We start from the raw sequence: 19,999 nt of genomic DNA, 5'->3' as shown, positions 1-19,999 counted from the left end.
TTTTAAATGCATCATTAATCCGTTTTAAATAACATATAAAAAATAATTTTAATCTGATTATAAATCTGTTTATAATTATATTTATAAATCTATATATAATTTATTTTTTAATTTATTGTTATTTTTTATTATATTATATTTCTATATTCTTATCTACTACCATAAACACACACACATTTCAAATAAATATTTAAAATAACTAATTTCTAATCCAACAGAATCATAGAATTAACATTGGGATAAATAGATATTTACATCATCTAAGCAAATGTATAAATTTTTAAATCTCACCATAAGTAATCTAATCTTTACATTCTATCACGACGCTCATGATCAGACGGATCAGATCTTCCAAGATATAAATGATTTGAATATTTCACCTATTGAATCATTTTACAAACCTTCTCCTTTTCTTTGCCTTGCCTACCTTAGTTGATAAACTTTTCTTCCCTCTATCTATTTCCTGTGATAAGAAGTTCAATACTTTACTTTCAATAATTTCTTCATCTATCCTCTTGCTAGTAGCATGCATGTCTATGATTTCTTCCCTTTGCCCTCCTTTGTCTCAAACTCCATGAGATGAATTACTTCATACGGATTAATGAACCAACCAAATTTGTTGAGACAATCTAGCAAAATCAAAACATGAAATGAGTAAGTTTAATAAATATAAAAATAAGCATGCAATGAAATAACCTATATCAGAAAAAAAAAATGACTACTTGCCAACAGTACAAATTTATATTATCTCCATTGAGATTTGGACCACAACCTAGGAGAGAAATGAGATAATCAAACTTAGGAAATTAACACACAATGACATTATTTGTTTAGAAATCTATACTTGAATCTGGGTCATAATTCTTATATTCTCGTAAATATGTCATCAACAACATTCTGATCAACCGATTATATTTTTAATTGATATCAAGTTCATTATCCTAACTGATTTTCAAAGTCTTGACTTATCTGCCATCTTCAAAGCCCCTCAACAAAAGGGGAAGCACTTTTAATCCCGAGAATCCAAAATAACTCATGAACATGCACATACTTAATTTTAGTAGAAAGCTACAAATTTTCCAACAGCTACACCCTGGTCGATTGAAACACAACCAAACTTTCTTCACCATTGTTTTCTGGTCCTCTTGAAATGCTACACTCATAGAAACAAGATCATATCAGGCTAAATAATAAATTTCTTTTGCCAATTATATTTACACTAGAAAGAAACTCTTGGAGTTTGAATTTTGAACCAAGCATATATAAATTACTTTGATAGATATTTCACAATAGCAATGAGTCATCAAATTCTTAAAAACCAAGTTTAGAAAACTACTGTCTTATTCACTAAGATTTTCCAATCAAAATATATGAAATTACATATGGAACACCGACCAAGTCATCGACCTTGATACTAATACAATTTACAAAATTTAGAATCATGGATATATTGTATCTCAGTAAAGCAATCTAACAAGTTTAAAAGACATCATCTAGTATTTACCTTGCATTGCAATTGTCTAGCCTTGATAGGAGAGGAACCACTAAACCAATTTAATGATTCAACACGGAATGTCAGCCGCCTTTTATTTAATGAAAAGTAGTTTCTGGATTAAGAAACCACATTGTTATGTACAAATTTTTCAGCAACATACCTGCAATGATTGATTCAAGTAATATGAAACTGAACTAAACATTAGCCATAAGTTATAGATGAATCATATAATGCAGTGAATATCAGAAAATAAGAGAGAAGCATTTCTATCACCACTGTAATGTTCATGCAATAATATAAGGCAATAGAGCAAGATATATGTTGAGACAATTCAACATACTAGGGTACACTAGGAAGCCACAGACCTTGTTCTTTATGGAATTCTGATCAAATTTAACTTTGCCAAGTAATGCAGACCTTGATATCAGCGTCTGAGGCCTGATAGATCTCTAGAGCCTTAGCTTCGTATCGTTGCATGAACATTAAAGTGGTGATAGAAACATTAATTCCCCAGCCAAAACATTGATATCAGCAAGTTTTCTCCTGTAGCACTGTCAAAACATTAATTAGATAATTCTCTTCTCAAACCTATTTGAGATTAAATTAGAGGCAGCTTATAATAAGATATGGACAATTGCAGGTAATAAGGACCTAACTCAATCCCTAATCATTAAATCTTGCAAACACCAACCTCAGTGTTACATCAGAAATCACAAAGAACTGAACAATTTTTTCCAATTTCACAGTAGATGTTTTACAGAAGCTAAACATATTAAGCAACTTATACAAAACGAAAATGGAAAATAAATAAACGACAATATATTTTCCAGTTCATATATCAAAATTACACATCTAACTTTTAAGTTCTATTCATAAAATTATAACCTTAAGATCATATATTATTTCCTTCTAAACCAATTTTAAGGTCTAATGTCACAATCTAATTCTTCAAACTCCCTCAATCTTTCACTAGATTCATTGGTCTCTGTTAGTTTCACTAATGATCAAAAAATTGCTAACGATTGCTACATTAAAGTTAGAAGCTCTACTATAATGGCCAGCATTAACACCTCCCATCAGCCTACAGAAAAGTAAGCAAACCTAAAGAATGCAAACTTCTGCTCAAAGAACAATGTTATTGAGCCACATAAAAAAAACGCATACATAGATATGTCAGACAACTAATACTAGATTAACAACATGAGTGATGACAATGTGTCTGTATAATTGTATAATCCTCTTCCGTTAGCCAAATTTACATAAATTTTTTGGTTTCTCTACAACGTATTTATGTATTACATAATGATTTGATAGCAGATAGATAATACATGTATTCGTAAGTATCCGTGTGGTTGCTCAATGTGTATGTCAAAGAATTTTGTTAATAACATGTCCAATAAAGGCTTTTTGAAATAATACATACACACACAAAAACGTCATATTGTACTGGAGTGCTAAGTTCTAACCCAAATGCAAATTCATCCAGGACTGTCCGCCCAACACAGGTTGCCCCGTTCTTTAGAAGCCACGACACCACTACCACTGGCTGGCTACCAGGTTCATGCGTCCTCTTCCAATCTGGATTCCCGTATCTAGCAGCAACAAAGCCCTCGATCTCAAAGCTTCAGATGATAAACACACACATCCCAAAGCCAAAAAACAAAAGGAACTTAAGGTTAGACAAACGGTGGCGAGCGGCAGGAGGCGGAGGTGGGGGAGGGATATATCTCGAATCGCTCGACAAAGGCTCCGGAATCCTTCACATCGAGATGCGGCCAAGCGCAACTGCGGCGACCTCGCAACTGCAAGAGGTGGGCGACCTCGCATCAGCAATAGGCGGTCGAGCGACGAAATTGCTGCGACTAGATAAAGGAAGAGAAGAATTGATTTAGGTTACGAAGAGGGCTTATGCAAAAAAAATATATTAAGAAAAAAATAATACGGGCTAATAAATTATAGAGAAAAAATAATCTATAATATTTGTGAATAATGAGATAAATTTATAAATCTCAAATTAATTCATCACAAATTTTATTAATTTAAAAACTAATTTTTTTAACTTAATTGTTTATATTTTAAATGATATTTTAACATTTTTTTAAAAATCTATTTATACTTAATATTTTTTTAAAAAATTATATAAAATTTTATTTCAAATCTATTTCATATTTCATCTCAAATTTTATTTTATACATTATATTTTTAAAAATAAAATAAATTTATCTTCGTTAAATTTTAAATAAATTTTTTATATAAATATGATTTCAAATTCTATTTATAATCCATATCTTTTTTTAATAAAAATTTATATTTTATTTTGTCTTCAATTGGTTTTAAATTCTGGTTCTATTTTTTATATTATATTTTATTAAAGTAAAACAAATTAATGATTCATTAGAAAATCAATCTTTGATTTATAAAATCTGAAACAAATTTTATTTTTGTTTCAAATATTCATTTATAATCTGTATTTATTTTTGTTTATAAAAATTTATTGACAATTTCGTCTCAAATTCATTTTAAATTCTGTTTCAAATTTATTTTTGTATATAATATTTTATTTAATTAAAATGGATTAGTAATTCCGTAGAAAATCTGTTTCTGATTTACTAAACTTTGAAACAGATTTTAATTTCGTTTTAAAAATCAGTCTCTGAAGCCTTGTTTTCTTGTAGTGTTAGGTATATTAGGTCGCAGGGGTGTCAAATTAATGGAACCAAGCCTGATAGTTGGGTCTGATCGTCGAGTCAATAAGAGCTAAGTCGAACAGGGAAATGTGTCAGGTCAGTGGAATTGAGTGTTCAATCTATAGGACTAACTGGAGATGAGCAGAGAGTCATCTCGATGGAGTTGAGCATCCGGTTGGTAGGATTGGTTGGAGATGAACAGGGAGTCGTCTCGATTGAACTAAGTCGATCGGTGAAGCTTCTTGTGTCGATTTAATCAAATCGAATGGTCAACTCTCTCGTCTCAACAGAAGTGATTTCGTTGACCCATATAGACTTTGATCTCTATCTTAACATGACTATTTACCTTCTTTGGTACACGCGGAGACTTCAGATATTCTCCATAGTAATATTTTTTATGATGCCTCACTTATGATATCCTTCCTAGTGTAAACTTATGATATCCTCCCTAGTGTAATTAAATTGTAAGTCATTAGGTAAAATTTCAACCTACGATGTTTTAAAATAAAAACTCTCTACTAAAATATAATGAATATATTTTCAACTTCAGTGATGGACCAAAGTGTTTTTATCTCTAGTCATATTTATCAACTACGTAACATAAAAATGATAACCATAAATAATTGTACTTGTTGAACGACACATCTCAATCTTCAACTCTCGATGGAGAAGTCAAAAACTTCTCTAACATTTATAACAATTAAAATTTTATATAATCCTAATAATCTTAAATTATCTTAGTAAGAACAAAGATTATACAATTTTTCTCCTCCCTTGTCCTAACCAACATATAAATTTTTACTACATTCTCATGCTAACACAACAAAATTTGAATCTGAAGTGATTTGGCTTTTAATTTAACTTCAATTCCTACAAAATAGAGTTAAATTTATACACATTCAACTAGCTACAACTCTAAAGAAAAAAACACTTACATTTTAGCTAAGCCATCAAACACCAAAATGATATTTTGTCAATTATGTTTAGAACATAATGCTAACATTTACAATTTAAAGCATTAATTTATTTTTCTAACTAAATTTATAATTTTGTTCTAAATTAATAAAAATTTAACAATATTCCATAGCAAAGCCCAGTAGATTTGAATACGTGCCATGTGGGCTTCAACCGGGCCGGAAAACCTACGCCCAACTTACATTTCGGGCAATCACTCTATAAATAATCTTCCTCGAGACCTAAATCCTTAACCGCGATCTCACTGCCGCATGGCGGCGGCCTCCTCAGCCCTCTCCTCCGCCTCAACGACGTCTAAAGGCTATTGCATTCGCCGTTCAGGTGGTCGTCGGCGATGGTAGCTATCATGTCTCATCGTGTTTTGATTGATCTATTTAATTTGCATCTCTCCGCCTCCTACTTGTGGTGACCCTTTGTTTGTGTGATTACATCCTTTCTCTGTGCTTCCCTTTCAAGATCTCCCTTCTCCCTCTCGGCTCCTACAAAGAGTCAAGCAGCAGGCGCCTGATCCATGGCGATAACCCTGTCTGCCGCATGGAGCCGATATCATTTCGCCAGGCGAAGATTGCTTTGGATGTTTGTTGCGTCGTCCATCGCCACAATAACTGGCAACATTCTCGCTCCAAAAAATTCTTCTTTTTTTTCAAGAAAATAACATAATCTTCTTGTTTTCTTTCAACAGCCTCGATCCGGCCATTTCTTTTGGCTTGTGATTGGGGTGGAAGAGCGGCATTACTTCAGACAACGGGGGCTTAGTTAACAAAGTAACAGGCCACCTTTTGCACGGTGCCTACATTAAAGGTTGTCACACGATTGTGGGCGAATCCAATTTCTTTGCCGCCTGCAAATTTTGAACTGCTACATTTCTCGGTTGATACGCTCTTGAAGTTTCTTATTCTTTCAATCGTTTTCAGTGCCTCCACGTCTTATCTTTTTATTAAAAATCCTTCCTTTTTATTATCGTTTTACATCTACTTGTTAAATTCGTCAATTCTGTGAACAAATTCAATTTTCCCCTCTTGAATCTTCACATTGCCACTGATTATGATTTTTATGTTCAAACATGATAATTAACTCTGGGCCATTGCGTTGTTTCTCTACCACCAAATTATGGGATGTTTAAATCAGTGCACAGGACTGGTGATACTTGGGATACTCCATTCCCTGAATGCGGCTCTTGTTAATGACCCCAACAGGTATTTACAATCAAACCTCTGACTTCCCTAGGTATGACAAGGAAGAAGATTCATCAACTTGGTTGTCAATTGTGACAATGAGTATCCAAGAAGACAAAGAAACTTAGCATCTTGTTTTACCATTTAGGAGAATGGAGATGCCTAAATATTGATTTGAAATTTAATGGAAATTTTGCTAGACTAACATGAATATGATTTAGAGAACTCTTTTATTATCTGTTTTGCACCCGCAAATTAACAGGTAAGGAGAATTGGCTAGGCATTGAGAGGCATGGCCAACTAATGAGAATTTGTGAGAGCTTTTCACCTTCAAGCTATTGCTCAATTAATGAGAATTTGTGAGAGCTTTTCACCTTCAAGCTATTGCTCAATTAATGAGAATTTGTGATAGGCATGCTCAACAAGAAAGGCACAATTTCCTACCACCAACCAATTTACTGTTAAATGGTTGAACAATGTGCAAGAGTTCTAGGCTTCAGTTGTGCAAATTGGGCTTCAGTTGTGCAAATGTGTTTGTGTTAAACAATGTATAATAGTTGGTTTTCTCTTAACAAAATTTGAGAACTATGTAAGGGATGGCCAAACATGTCTTAAGCTATCCTCAAGAACAAGCTCTTATAAATTATTTTACTGGTACCATATTTTACTATTTAATTAAGAATTTTAACTCTCTAATAATTAATTTTGGTAAAGTTTACAAGTAAATTATGTTAATATTTTTTTTCATATTAAATATAATTTTAAAGTTTATTATTATTTTATATATATTTTTATGTAAGAAAATATACTGTGATGATTCTTTGTCTAGGTAGAAAAGTTTTTATAAAGATGATTTTAAAAAGCATATAATTTATAATATTTATTCTTATTTATTTGATTAAAAAATTAAATTAACTTTTTATAAGAGAGTTTGTTATAGTAGTTTGTTTTTTATTAAGTTTAATTTATAGGTTTAGGATATTAATTTATGTGTATTGATTATTGATGGATAGTATATTTTAGATTAGGATATTTAGTAATGGATGATAAAATTATGTTTGTTTGGTATATTTTTTATGGTAAAGATCAAAGTATGAGTTATTATTTATATGACTAAAATACCTCTAGTCTTTAGAAATGATTTTAAAATGTGAAAAAATTAATCAAATCAAATGAAATTATTAGATTTTTTTAATTCTGATTAAATAAATCAAGTGGAAACAAAAAAAAAGAAATCGATCATATAAAAAGGGTGAGCAAAGTGATAAAAAGAGATGCAAATATAAGTTTTAGTTTCCTCCAATAATTTTTTGATAGTTGAGAAAGTATTTCAGGGGGTGTTTGGTTGATGGGTTTGAGAATGAGGGAATGAAATGATAGTAAAAGATAGTGTTTGGATTATGGGTTTGGGAATGATATTTTGGGAATGATTACTAGGTTTATAGGAATCAATCAAACTCATATAACTTGATGGGTTTCATTTCCATTTTTATTCCCATTCCACCCTACTATCAAACTCATACTCATAGTCATTTCCATCATTTAACCAAACACCCCCTCAATCACTTTGGGTCAATTGAAGAGGTGTGAAAGTATTTCATGCGGTGACTCTCGACCACCTTATCCTCATCTGCAAATAGTGTGCAATCTTTATATGCATCCTCGGTAGCTCGCAAGTTTCATTGTAGCAACAGAGAGCGGATGAGATAATAACATATATACAATGGTTTACCTTTAGAAAGAGATGATTTTGTAGAGATCAAGCACATCGAAAATAAAATTGTAACATTTAGATCCACCCTCATATTTTTTGTGATCACTTTTGCTATGACACCAGTTTAGAAATGAGGAGACGAGAAATGAAAATATGAGTTTTTGCTAGGGCAAAGACTAAAAGAGTCCTTTTAATCAGTTATTATGATTGCTGTATAAGTTGGGATTAATAATACTTTGTCAGAAGCGTGATTGGTTTTTCATAACCTACACTGTTATAATCACAGCTTGATAGTTATCTTTGGCTTAGTTAAAATAAGTTGGATAATCAATCATACCAAACAAGCCCTTTTTGTATAGATAATCATTATCTAATAGATTATGACATTTGAATAACTATCCATGTTTTTAATAATTATTGGGGGTGCACCTCATTGTTGTGGAAGACTAACCCTAATGTGACTAAAAACTCGTGTACAATGGCATATGGAGAAAGGTTGTGCCATCGTGGCCAACAAATACCAAATCATCTTTGAATATTGGACAGTGCAACAAAAGAAGAACAAAAAAAATAGTTGTGTGGTGGAGTGAGGATGCTTTCAAACTATGGATTCTAAAGTGTTGAGTAGATTGTCACTGATTAATGTGATGCAATTGAAGTTAGCTTTTGACATGAGTAGCTCCGTTGGTGAATAGGAGCTTTGGCATTTGCATAGATAGCCACACCCAGAATGAAGGTGGAGATGACGAGGAGGGACTATGCATAAAAGTCCCACTATCTTGACCTTGTAGACTTCTTTCGACGTGAGTAGCTATACGAATGAGTGGCGAGTGCATCAATATTATTGACCTGGCTAGAGAGGAAGGTGTCGAGTAGGGATCTAGTACAGGTTATCTCTCTGACATTGCGGATGATGTGTTAAATAGGACGAGCTCCCTCTCATAATGAAAGAGAGCTCCTTTGAGAGTGCCTCGCCAAATCGGTTTCCCATTTGGGGGAGCCACTCTTTAAAATTAATCTTTATTCAATTGTATTATCATTTTCGAGCTAACTCAGTCCAACATATTTGGATAGATTGATCAATGAAAACATAATTAATATATTAATTATGATATATTTAAATAATTTATTAATTATCATATATTTAATTATATTTCAATTTGTAAGAATTACTTAATGTTATATATATATATATATATATATATATATATATATATATATATATATATATATATATATGCAAACCTCAATGTTCATTCAGGTGCCTGTATGTTGACAGTGTATTTTTTTTTTTTTAGCTTCAAAGTTAAATTAATTAGATTTTGTTTTTAGGTTCAGGGGTTGAGTTATAATATTTGTTAATTTTTTTTTAAAAAAATTAAGTGTTCATGGGGTATAATATATATATTTAGGATATTTTGGTTTTAAGATTTAAATATATTTTTTATTTTTTTAAAAAAAATAAAAAAAAAAAATCAAGGAGCCTTGACTAAAAATTAAAAAAAAAACGAGAAAAAAAAAAAATCAAGGCACTTAGATTACTTCCAGACACCTCGACCAACCTATCGCGGAATGTTCCGCAACATAGCTTAACATACACACATATATTTTATTATTTTATTAAAAATCTACATCATTATTAATTAATTTTGATGAAATCCAAAATAAAATTACGTTAATATCTTTTTAGACCCTGATTATATAATCAGATATTATAATAAAATTCTATCCTTACCTTACCTTTTATAAAAGTCGCAACAACCCCATCAAATATCTCAGTCTTTCTCACTCTGTCAAATCTCTCCTTCGATTCACCCTTGCCAAAGACGAGTGAAGGGCCGAAGATTTGATGAAAAGAAGTAATGAGCCAACGAAGACTCTTCTCAATTCACCTTTTGTCCTTGTACCTCAGCTTGTCGAAGTTCCAACCCTGTCTTTGTTTTGGATGAAAAGGGGCAACCATCTCAGTTCGTTAAACAATATTTAGGGTTTGGGTTGTCAAGGTATTCTTTATAATAATTTTGATTTCTTGATTTTATTTGAAAAAAAGGCAAAAATAGAAAGGTTAATAATATTTCTAATCTTTATTCCACTTATCTATAGTTTGAACTAGAAAGTCATTATTATTTTCTTTATGTTGTCTTTTCTTTTCTAACATACATTACAACATCATTTTTATAGGTCTATAAAATGCAATAGATTCTACAATAGAAAATGAGGTGCCATTATAAACCATGAGGTTCCATAAATTTTTGAAGTAAATCATGAGGTTCCATAAGTTCCACCAAATCTGACATCTACGATTGCTGCCGATGCTTCTCCTAGTGCAACAGGAACGAGAAAGTTAATATCTGATTTTTGAAATCATTCAAAGAAAGAAAATTAATGGAATAAATAAGACAATTTCCAACTACTATGAAAAATCCCTTTCTAGCAATAGCAAACATGGGACAATATATTTTTGTGAGCATTTCAAAGTTTGTCCAAGATGAATGGTTAGTGCAGAAAATACTAATTAAAGAGTAAAATAAGAGTGATTTTGTTATTAAAGGCTTTCAATTTTACCAAGAAATCTCAAGATGTATTCTTACTAAAATGATAATTTTACATGAGTACCCATTAACAATGGTGGAGCATCATGGATTTTATAAGCTTGTAGCAAGTCTTCAAGCTTTGTTTAAGGTTCCATGTAATATCATTAAGAGTGATAAACTAAAAATGTATGACTAGAAAAAGACAAAAGTACTGGGTTTGTTGAAATATAATAAAGTTAGAAATGCTTTAACCATCGACATATGGACATTTAATCAAAGGAAGAGATTTTTAACTTGGACAACCTATTTCAGATATGATAATTGGATTTTACAAAATTATATTTTAGGTATACTTTCTATCTGTCACTCAAATATATAATATTTTCACACTTTTTATGTTTTCAATTAAACAAATACTTAAATATATACATTATTGTGTTTGCATTATATAGGTTTGCTTATGTTCACTCTCCACATATTTCGGAAGTCCTTGCCAATATGATAGTTAAGTCAATGATGAATTGGAATATTGATAGGAACATATTCACCATTACTATTGATAATTGCTCCACTAATGATTCTCTTATAAATTGGGTTGCATAAATTTGATTATTCTACAGTTGTGCTAGGAGAGTCTTTATTCCATATGTGTTGTGTTGTTCATATTTTGAATTTAGTTATTCAAGATGGTTTGAATGTTATTGCACTTGAGAAAATTCATGAAAGTGTTGCATATTGGAGATCCACTACAAAAAAACAGCCTTTTAGGGACGAAGGTTTGCAACGAATTTAATTTTCGTCCCAAAATTTCCAACAAAATTTGCAACAAGAAATTAAATTGTTGCAAATTAACAACGATTTTAGCAACAAAAAGTTTTCATCGCAAATTAGCAACAAAATATATTTTGTCGCTAAATTTTGTTGCAAGTTTGCGACAAAAAAAAAATTTGTTGCAAATTTTGCAACAAATAAAATTTTCGTCGCAAATTTGTTGCAAGTTTTCCAACGAATTCTGAATTCGTTGGAAAGTTTTCCAACGAATTCAGAATTCGTTGGAAATTTCCAATGAATCTGGAAATTCGTTGGAAAGTTTTCCAACGAATTCCAGATTCGTTGGAAAGTTTACAATTCCTAAAAAACTTGGTTGATGGACGTATAGAGCTCGGAATTGAATGAAACTAGTTTCTATGTGCTCCTCTTGATCCCCTGATTTTATATATATCAATAAATAAATTTTTTATCCAATATATTTTTTTCAGTGATTTTTCAAATATCAATGCGGAAAAAAATAATTTGTGGACATATTTTTGAGTTAAAAAAATATTTCAGCTCATTTATAAAATTAGGAGACCAAGAGGAGCACATAGGAACTGGTTTCATCCAATTCCGAGCTCTCTAAGTCCATCAACTGAGATTTTAAGGAATTGTAAACTTTCCAACGAATCCGGAATTCGTTGGAAATTTCCAACGAATCTGTGAATTCGTTGGAAAGGTTTCCAACGAATCTAGAAATTCGTTGGAAATTTCCAACGAATTCTGGATTCGTTGGAAAGTCTACAATTCCTTAAAATCCCGATTGATGGACCTAGAGTGTTCGGAATTGGATGAAACCAGTTCTTATGTGCTCCTCTTAGTCTCCTGATTTTATAAATGAACTCAAATATTTTTTTTGATGTAGGATAATTTTTTCACGTCTAGGTCAAGTAGATGAATGTTAATTTTAGTTGAAAATGGTGGAGTTTTAAAATCAAATCGGACAAGTTGACCGTGTTAGAGTTAAAAGATAATGTTCGAGTGCTCAGTACGAGACGAAATCAGTTTGTATGCATTCGTAAAGTTCTCATGATTATATCCATGAATTAAAAATAATTTTAGAGCCAACATATTTGGATTTTTGAATTTTTAAACCTAAATTAAAATTTTCAGACACATTGGTGTTTGAAAAATCATTGAAAAAAAAATATTTGGTAAAAAAATTATTTAAGGACATATATAAAATCAGGAGATCAAGAGGAGCATATAGGAACTGGTTTCATCCAATTCCGAGCTCCTTAGGTCTATCAACCGGATTTTTAAAGAATCGCAGACTTTCCAACGAATTCTGAATTCGTTGGAAATTTCCAACGAATCTGGGAATTCGTTGGAAAGTTTTCCAACGAATTCTAGATTCGTTGGAAAGTTTACAATTCCTTAAAAACTTGGTTGATGGACGTAGAGAGCTCGGAATTGGATGAAACTAGTTTCTATGTGCTCCTCTTGATCCCCTGATTTTATATATATCATTAAATAAATTTTTTATCCAATAAATTTTTCTCAGTGATTTTTCAAATATCAATGCGGAAAAAAATAATTTGTGGACATATTTTTGAGTTAAAAAATATTTGAGCTCATTTATAAAATTAAGAGACCAAGAGGAGCATATAGAAACTAGTTTCATCCAATTCCGAGCTCTTTAGGTCTATCAACCGGATTTTTAAAGAATTGTAGACTTTCCAACGAATTCAGAATTCGTTGGAAAGTTTACAATTCCTTAAAAACTTGGTTGATGGACGTAAAGAGCTCGGAATTGGATGAAATTAGTTTCTATGTGCTCCTCTTGATCCCCTGATTTTATATATATCATTAAATAATTTTTTTATTCAATATATTTTTCTCAGTGATTTTTCAAATATCAATGCGGAAAAAAATAATTTGTGGACATATTTTTGAGTTAAAAAAAATATTTCAGCTCATTTATAAAATTAGGAGACCAAGAGGAGCACATAGGAACTAGTTTCATCCAATTCCGAGCTCTTTAAGTCCATCAACCGAGATTTTAAGGAATTGTAAACTTTCCAACGAATCTGTGAATTCGTTGGAAAGGTTTCCAATGAATCTGTGAATTCGTTGGAAATTTCCAACGAATATGGAAATTCGTTGGAAATTTCCAACGAATCTGGATTCGTTGGAAAGTCTACAATTCCTTAAAATCCTAGTTGATGGACCTAGAGAGATCGGAATTGGATGAAACTAGTTCTTATGTGCTCCTCTTAGTCTCCTGATTTTATAAATGAACTCAAATATTTTTTTTGACGTAGGATAATTTTTTCACATCTAGGTCAAGTAGATGAATGTTAATTTTAGTTGAAAATGGTGGAGTTTTAAAATCAAATCGGACAAGTTGACCGTGTTAGAGTTACAAGATAATGTTCGAGTGCTCAGTACGAAACGAAATCAGTTTGTATGCATTCGTAAAGTTCTCATGATTATATCCATGAATTAAAAATAATTTTAGAGCCAACATATTTGGATTTTTGAATTTTTAAACCTAAATTAAAATTTTCATACACATTGGTGTTTGAAAAATCATTGAAAAAAAAATATTTGGTAAAAAAATTATTTAAGGACATATATAAAATCAAGAGATCAAGAGGAGCATATAGGAACTGGTTTCATCCAATTCTGAGCTCTTTAGGTCTATCAACCGGATTTTTAAAGAATCGTAGACTTTCCAACGAATTCTGAATTCGTTGGAAAGTTTTCCAACGAATTCCAGATTCGTTGGAAAGTTTTCAATTCCTTAAAAACTTGGTTGATGGACGTAGAGAGCTCGGAATTGGATGAAACTAGTTTCTATGTGCTCCTCTTGATCCCCTGATTTTATATATATCATTAAATAAATTTTTTATCCAATAAATTTTTCTCAGTGATTTTTCAAATATCAATGCGGAAAAAAATAATTTGTGGACATATTTTTGAGTTAAAAAAATATTTGAGCTCATTTATAAAATTAAGAGACCAAGAGGAGCACATAGGAACTGGTTTCATCCAATTCCGAGCTCTTTAGGTCTATCAACCGGATTTTTAAAGAATTGTAGACTTTCCAACGAATTCAAAATTCGTTGGAAATTTCCAACGAATCTGTGAATTCGTTGGAAAGTTTTCCAACGAATTCAGAATTTGTTGGAAAGTTTACAATTCCTTAAACACTTGGTTGATGGACGTAGAGAGCTCGGAATTGGATGAAACTAGTTTCTATGTGCTCCTCTTGATCCCCTAATTTTATATATATCATTAAATAAATTTTTTATCCAATAAATTTTTCTCAGTGATTTTTCAAATATCAATATGGGAAAAATAATTTGTGGACATATTTTTGAGTTAAAAAAAATATTTGAGCTTATTTATAAAATTAAGAGACCAAGAGGAGCACATAGGAACTGGTTTCATCCAATTCCGAGCTCTTTAGGTCTATCAACCAGATTTTTAAAGAATTGTAGACTTTCCAACGAATTCTGAATTCATTGGAAATTTCCAACGAATCTGGGAATTCGTTGGAAAGTTTACAATTCCTTAAAAACTTGGTTGATGGATGTAGATAGCTCGGAATTGGATGAAACTAGTTTCTATGTGCTCCTCTTAATCCCCTGATTTTATATATATCATTAAATAAATTTTTTATCCAATATATTTTCTCAGTGATTTTTCAAATATCAATGCGGAAAAAATAATTTGTGGACATATTTTTGAGTTAAAAAAATATTTCAGCTCATATATAAAATTAGGAGACTAAGAGGAGCACATAGGAATTGGTTTCATCCAATTCCGAGCTCTCTAAGTCCATCAACCGAGATTTTAAGGAATTGTAAACTTTCCAACGAATCCGGAATTCGTTGGAAATTTCCAACGAATCTGTGAATTCGTTGGAAAGGTTTCCAACGAATCTGGAAATTCGTTAGAAATTTCCAACGAATTCCGGATTCGTTGGAAACTTTACAATTTCTTAAAAACTCGGTTGATATACCTAGAGACCTCGGAATCGGATGAAACAAGTTCCTGTGTGCTCCTCTTGATCTCCTGATTCTATAAATGAGCTCAAATATTTTTTTTTTTGACATAAGCTGATTTTTTTACATATAGGTCAATTGGATGAATTTGAATTTGAGTTTAAAGTGTTAGAGTTTTAATTTAAACCAAATTGATGTAGTTGAACTTGTCAGATTTACAAAATAATGATTGAGAGCTTAGAATGAGGCAAAATTAGTTTGTATGTGTTCGTAAGGTTCTCGTTATTATATATATGAATTAAAAATAATTTTAGAGCCAATATATTTTGATTTGTGAATTTTTAAACCTGAATTTAATTTTTCGGACATATTGGTGTTTAAAAAATTAATGAAAAAATATATTGGGTAAAAAAAATATTTGAGGACATATATAAAATCATGATAAATAAAGGAGCGCATAGAAACTGGTTTCACCCAATTCCGAGCTCTCTAGGTTAGTCAACCGTAGTTTTAGGAAATTGTTAAGTTTCCAACGAATCTCAAATTTGTTGGAAATTCCCAACGAATCAGAGAATTCGTTGGAAATTTCCAACGAATTCGTGATTCGTTGCAAAGTATACAATTTTTTAAAAACTCGGTTGATGGACCTAGAGACCTTGGAATCAGATGAAACAAGTTTCTATGTACTCCTCTTGGTCTCCTGATTCTATAAATGAGCTTAAATATTATTTTAACATAAGATCTTTTTTTTTACATTTAGGTCAATTGGATGAATTTGAATTTGAGTTTAAAGTGTTTGAGTTTTAAATCAAATTAATGTAGTTGAACTTGTTGGATTCACAAAATAATGGTTGAGAGCTCAGAACGAGGCGAAATTAGTTTGTATGTGTTTGTGATGTTCTCGTGATTATATCCATGAATTAAAAATAATTTTAGAGCCAATATATTTTGCTTTGTGAATTTTTAAACATGAATTTAATTTTTCAGACATATTGGTGTTGGAAAAATTAATAAAAAAATATATTGGATAAAAAAAATATTTGAGGACATATATAAAATCAGGATAAATAGAGGAGCGCATAGAAACTGATTTTACCCAATTCTAAGGTCTCTAGATTGGTCAATCATGATTTTAAGAAATTATAAAGTTTCCAACGAATCTCAAATTCGTTGGAAATTTGAAATATATTTCCAACTAATTTAATTATTCGTTGGAAATAACCCTTATAATTCCTACTCAGTCCGATATATTCCCTTCACCTCTTGCCCTAGTTTTTTCACGCCCTAATTTTTCCAACAAAGGCGGCTGTGGCGATTTTTCTGCCGATCTCCGGACGGTAAGCTCTCTTGCCACTTTTATCCGACGATCCCAGTCCCTTCCTGTAAACCTAGCCCAGGCGTACCTCAGGTTGCCGCTCGCGGCCGTGCCTGCCGCTCACGACCGCGGGCCGCTGCTCCTGGCCGCTCGCTGCCGCGGGCCGCCGCGCCTGGCCGCTCCCTCCTCTTCTTCTTCCACTCCATGGGTGCATTGCCGATTGGCAGAAGCAGAGGTTAGTTTTCTGCTCGGATTTGCTTTAACAATCTTCGCTCGTGGGGTTTCCGAACTCATTTTGTTGTTGTATTTGCTCCGGCGGTGCAGATCTGGCTTTAATCATAGAATAGTTGCAGCTATTCCTCAGCGCAATCTATTTCTCTGGGTAAATGTAGAACTTCTCTTGGCTGGACTACTTTTCGATGTATGATTTGAAGTGATTCGGTTCTCTGGTTCTCTGATTTACTTTTTGGGCTCAGTATTTTGGAATCCTTTCCTCTCTTTTTTTTTCAGCTTTTCAAAATTTTTTTACTTTAATCTTTTCAACGTGATGTTGTCTCCATCTGCTCCTTTTGAAAAGTACTCAAATCCGATTCGAGTTTTGAAATTCCTGAACTGTTGCTTTTTATTATCTTTTTAAACGATTGGGGCAACTATTAGTTTTAGGCTTAAAGTAGCAGCTTTCTGAGATAGGAACCTGAGAATAACACAGGCAAGACATTAAATTGCATCAGATTCAAGGTGGAGCCCTCTTCAATTGTTTTTGCGATCATTACTTTTCTCTGGGGGAAGTGATATTAATTAATGGTGCCTGCTTAATTCGAACCTATCACTTGTTTTAGAATCCAGTTCATAATATATTTTGCCCATTTTCCGCCAAAGCAGGGATTGATTCTCATGAAGAGATTTGCTTGCTGTCGCCGCCGGACAAAAGATTTCAGCCTTGATTTCGAGGATCAAGACCGTATGTTTCTATTCTTCTTGTTTTTCCTGCTCATTTTTCTGCTTCAACACGAGCAAAACTTGATTTTTTTCTTTTATTCCTGAGCAACATTTTCTGTCCTTAGCTCCGGGTGTGTATTCATCACAGTTGTGAATTTTACAACTCTGCAATCATCAAATATCTATCTTTTTATATCCCTTTCCCTTCCCTAAGGAAGGGTATAGTATCAATTAATGGTTGTTTGAAATAAAGCTTTCTCCGTGACTTGATAAGCGTGACCTGTAAAGCTTTCTCCATATTTTGTATCTTAATTAGTATTGTTATTTTTGTTTCAAACAGGGTTGGTAGGTGAAAATGATGGTGGTATTGACGTAAAAATATGTAAGTCGTTATCTATTTATTTATATGTTGGTTTATAATATTTTCTTTTTTTTTTATTTATTTTTGGATGTAGGTAGAAGAAGGAATTGGATTGAGAAGGATCTCCATAAGATTATCTTCTACTTTTTTTCATGTTTTTGTATGAGATTGGAATTTGGATACACATGTTTGTTGTAACTTTGTTGTAGTGTTTGATTTAGAGGGTTAGTTGTTGTATATTGTTATTATTTGTATGGTTGGATGATGATGTTTGTTGTATTGTTAGTTTTATGTTTTTAGTTTAGTTTCTATATGAAACATGTTTTGACGATGTATATGTTTGGGTTTAGATTATTGATGTTTGTATTTACACAAATATATTAATTAATATTTGGTTTATATTTGTGTTATTGTATTTAGTTGTGTATTCAATATATATTGAATCTGTTTGAAAAAAAATTGTAATAGGAATAAATATTAAAATTAGATGGGTATGAATTTTTTTTACTTTTGGGACAGAATTTTGTAATGAAAACGGGTTTGTTGGAAATTTCCAACGGCACCAAGGATTCGTTGGACATTTCCAACGAAAACAGGATTCGTTGCAAATTTCCAATGAATCTCAAATTCGTTGGAAATTTCCAACGAAAATAGGATTCGTTGGAAATTTTCAATGAAAACAGGATTCGTTGCAAATTTCCAATGAATTTCAAATTCGTTAGGATTCGTTGGAAATTTCCAACGAAAATAGGATTCGTTGGAAATTTCCAATGAATCTCAAATTCGTTGGAAATTTCCAACGAATCTCAAATTCGTTGGTAATTTCCAACGAAAACAAGGATTCGTTGGAAATTTCCAACGAATATGTATTTTCGTTACAGAAATTGGATTTTTTAACTTTTGCAACAAATAATCATTCGTCGCAAATCTATTTGCAACGAATCCATATTTTCGTTGTTAATTTGCGACAAATTTGGAATTCGTTGCGGTTTTTTTCTATTAACTGTTCCAACGAATATTTATTTTCGTTGCAAGATTTCCAACGAATTTTGCTACGAATATGATTTTCGTTGCAATATTTCCAACGAATTTTGCAACAAATATGGTTTTCGTTGCAAAATTTCCAACGAATTTTTAATTTTTCGTCCCAAAAATTTGCAACGGCTCATTTCCAACGAATTTTTTTCGTTGCAATTTTCGTCGCAAATTCAATTTCCAACGAATTTTTTTTAAAAAATTTGTTGCAAAATTCATCCCTAAATGCCAATATTTTTGTAGTGAGAGCATCTCTTAAAAGATAGCAAAAGTTTGATGATGTGGCACAGATTGAAGTACACAATATAAATGCTAATAAAATTGGTGCTTGATTGTAAAACCTGTTGGAACTCAATATATTTGATGCTCATAACTAATATATGTTTTAAAGATGTGTTTGCTCATTTGAGATTTTGTAATTCATTGTATAAATGTTCCTCAATAGAGGAGGGGTGGTTGTTAGTAAAAGAGGTATCTCAAATGTTTTGGATCAATATGCACGTGAGAAGGGGGGGGGGGGGGGGGGGGGAATTGCATAGTTTTTAAAAACTCATCTTTTCTTTTTAAAATTTGAAAAAAGAAATAAGAAAGTGAGAGCAAAGAATACAAGAAAACACAATCGATTTACTTGGTTCGGAGCCTTTGACGACTCCTACTCCAAGACCCGAGTCCCGCAGACCTATCGATGGGTAATTTACTAAAAGTCCCTTTCGGTACCTCCAGAAGAGGGAATCGAATACAAGAATAGGGATAGTGTAACAACCTACACTTTCCTTTTAAAGCAGTATAATTAAGAGTGCAACACTAATAAATAGGTTACCAATAAATTGAAGAGCTCGGTGTGTTGCTGTCAGTCTGCCGGAGATGATTCGGACGTCCCGGAAGCGTAGCTCGAAGGCAGACATACTTTCTAGAGTAGCAGTAGGAAGCAGGAGTAGTCAGAGGCCCAATCGAATGCGTAGTAGCTCGTATATGTGTTATGTGTTGAAGCCTTTTCGAGACC

The 19,999-nt window shown here is 32.0% G+C and overlaps 1 protein-coding gene and 2 long non-coding RNA genes across 5 annotated transcripts; 2 read left to right on the top strand and 1 right to left on the bottom strand.

Annotated features, from left to right (window-relative positions):
- Positions 1 to 203: 203 nt before the first annotated feature.
- On the bottom strand, positions 204 to 3,398 carry LOC122017588. 3 transcript variants are annotated; one of them, XR_006121401.1, is made up of 5 exons: positions 3,182 to 3,398; positions 2,962 to 3,087; positions 1,861 to 2,046; positions 1,505 to 1,655; positions 204 to 629 (listed from the first exon to the last, which is right to left on the bottom strand). It is a non-coding gene; the product is annotated as an uncharacterized LOC122017588 (long non-coding RNA). The 3 variants fall into 3 exon arrangements; XR_006121399.1 differs by having other exon boundaries at positions 2,962 to 3,398; XR_006121400.1 differs by having other exon boundaries at positions 1,913 to 2,046; positions 2,962 to 3,398.
- A 1,990-nt stretch (positions 3,399 to 5,388) lies between these two features.
- Positions 5,389 to 6,992, top strand: LOC122017136. Its single transcript, XR_006121277.1, has 2 exons — positions 5,389 to 5,494; positions 5,614 to 6,992. It is a non-coding gene; the product is annotated as an uncharacterized LOC122017136 (long non-coding RNA).
- Positions 6,993 to 10,671: 3,679 nt separating this feature from the next.
- LOC122013752 lies at positions 10,672 to 18,296 on the top strand. The gene is made up of 5 exons (XM_042569979.1): positions 10,672 to 10,728; positions 16,588 to 16,896; positions 17,544 to 17,622; positions 17,941 to 17,945; positions 18,056 to 18,296. The coding sequence occupies exons 1-5, from the start codon at positions 10,672 to 10,674 to the stop codon at positions 18,125 to 18,127; spliced, it is 522 nt and encodes a 173-aa protein (XP_042425913.1). The 3' UTR covers positions 18,128 to 18,296.
- Positions 18,297 to 19,999: the final 1,703 nt, after the last annotated feature.

The sequence above is a fragment of the Zingiber officinale genome, chromosome 8B, assembly GCF_018446385.1.
Source record: "Zingiber officinale cultivar Zhangliang chromosome 8B, Zo_v1.1, whole genome shotgun sequence".
NCBI lineage: Eukaryota > Viridiplantae > Streptophyta > Magnoliopsida > Zingiberales > Zingiberaceae > Zingiber > Zingiber officinale.
This window is presented reverse-complemented; position numbering and strand designations above follow the sequence as displayed.

Excerpts from the sequence above, each read along its gene's own strand:
- LOC122013752 (XM_042569979.1), top strand. The coding sequence starts at position 10,672 with ATGGTGGAGCATCATGGATTTTATAAGCTTGTAGCAAGTCTTCAAGCT. Across the intron at positions 10,729-16,587 it reads GTCTTCAAGCTTTGTTTAAG|TCCGATATATTCCCTTCACC; the intron begins GTTCCATGTAAT and ends ATTCCTACTCAG. Across the intron at positions 16,897-17,543 it reads GCCGATTGGCAGAAGCAGAG|GGATTGATTCTCATGAAGAG; the intron begins GTTAGTTTTCTG and ends CCGCCAAAGCAG.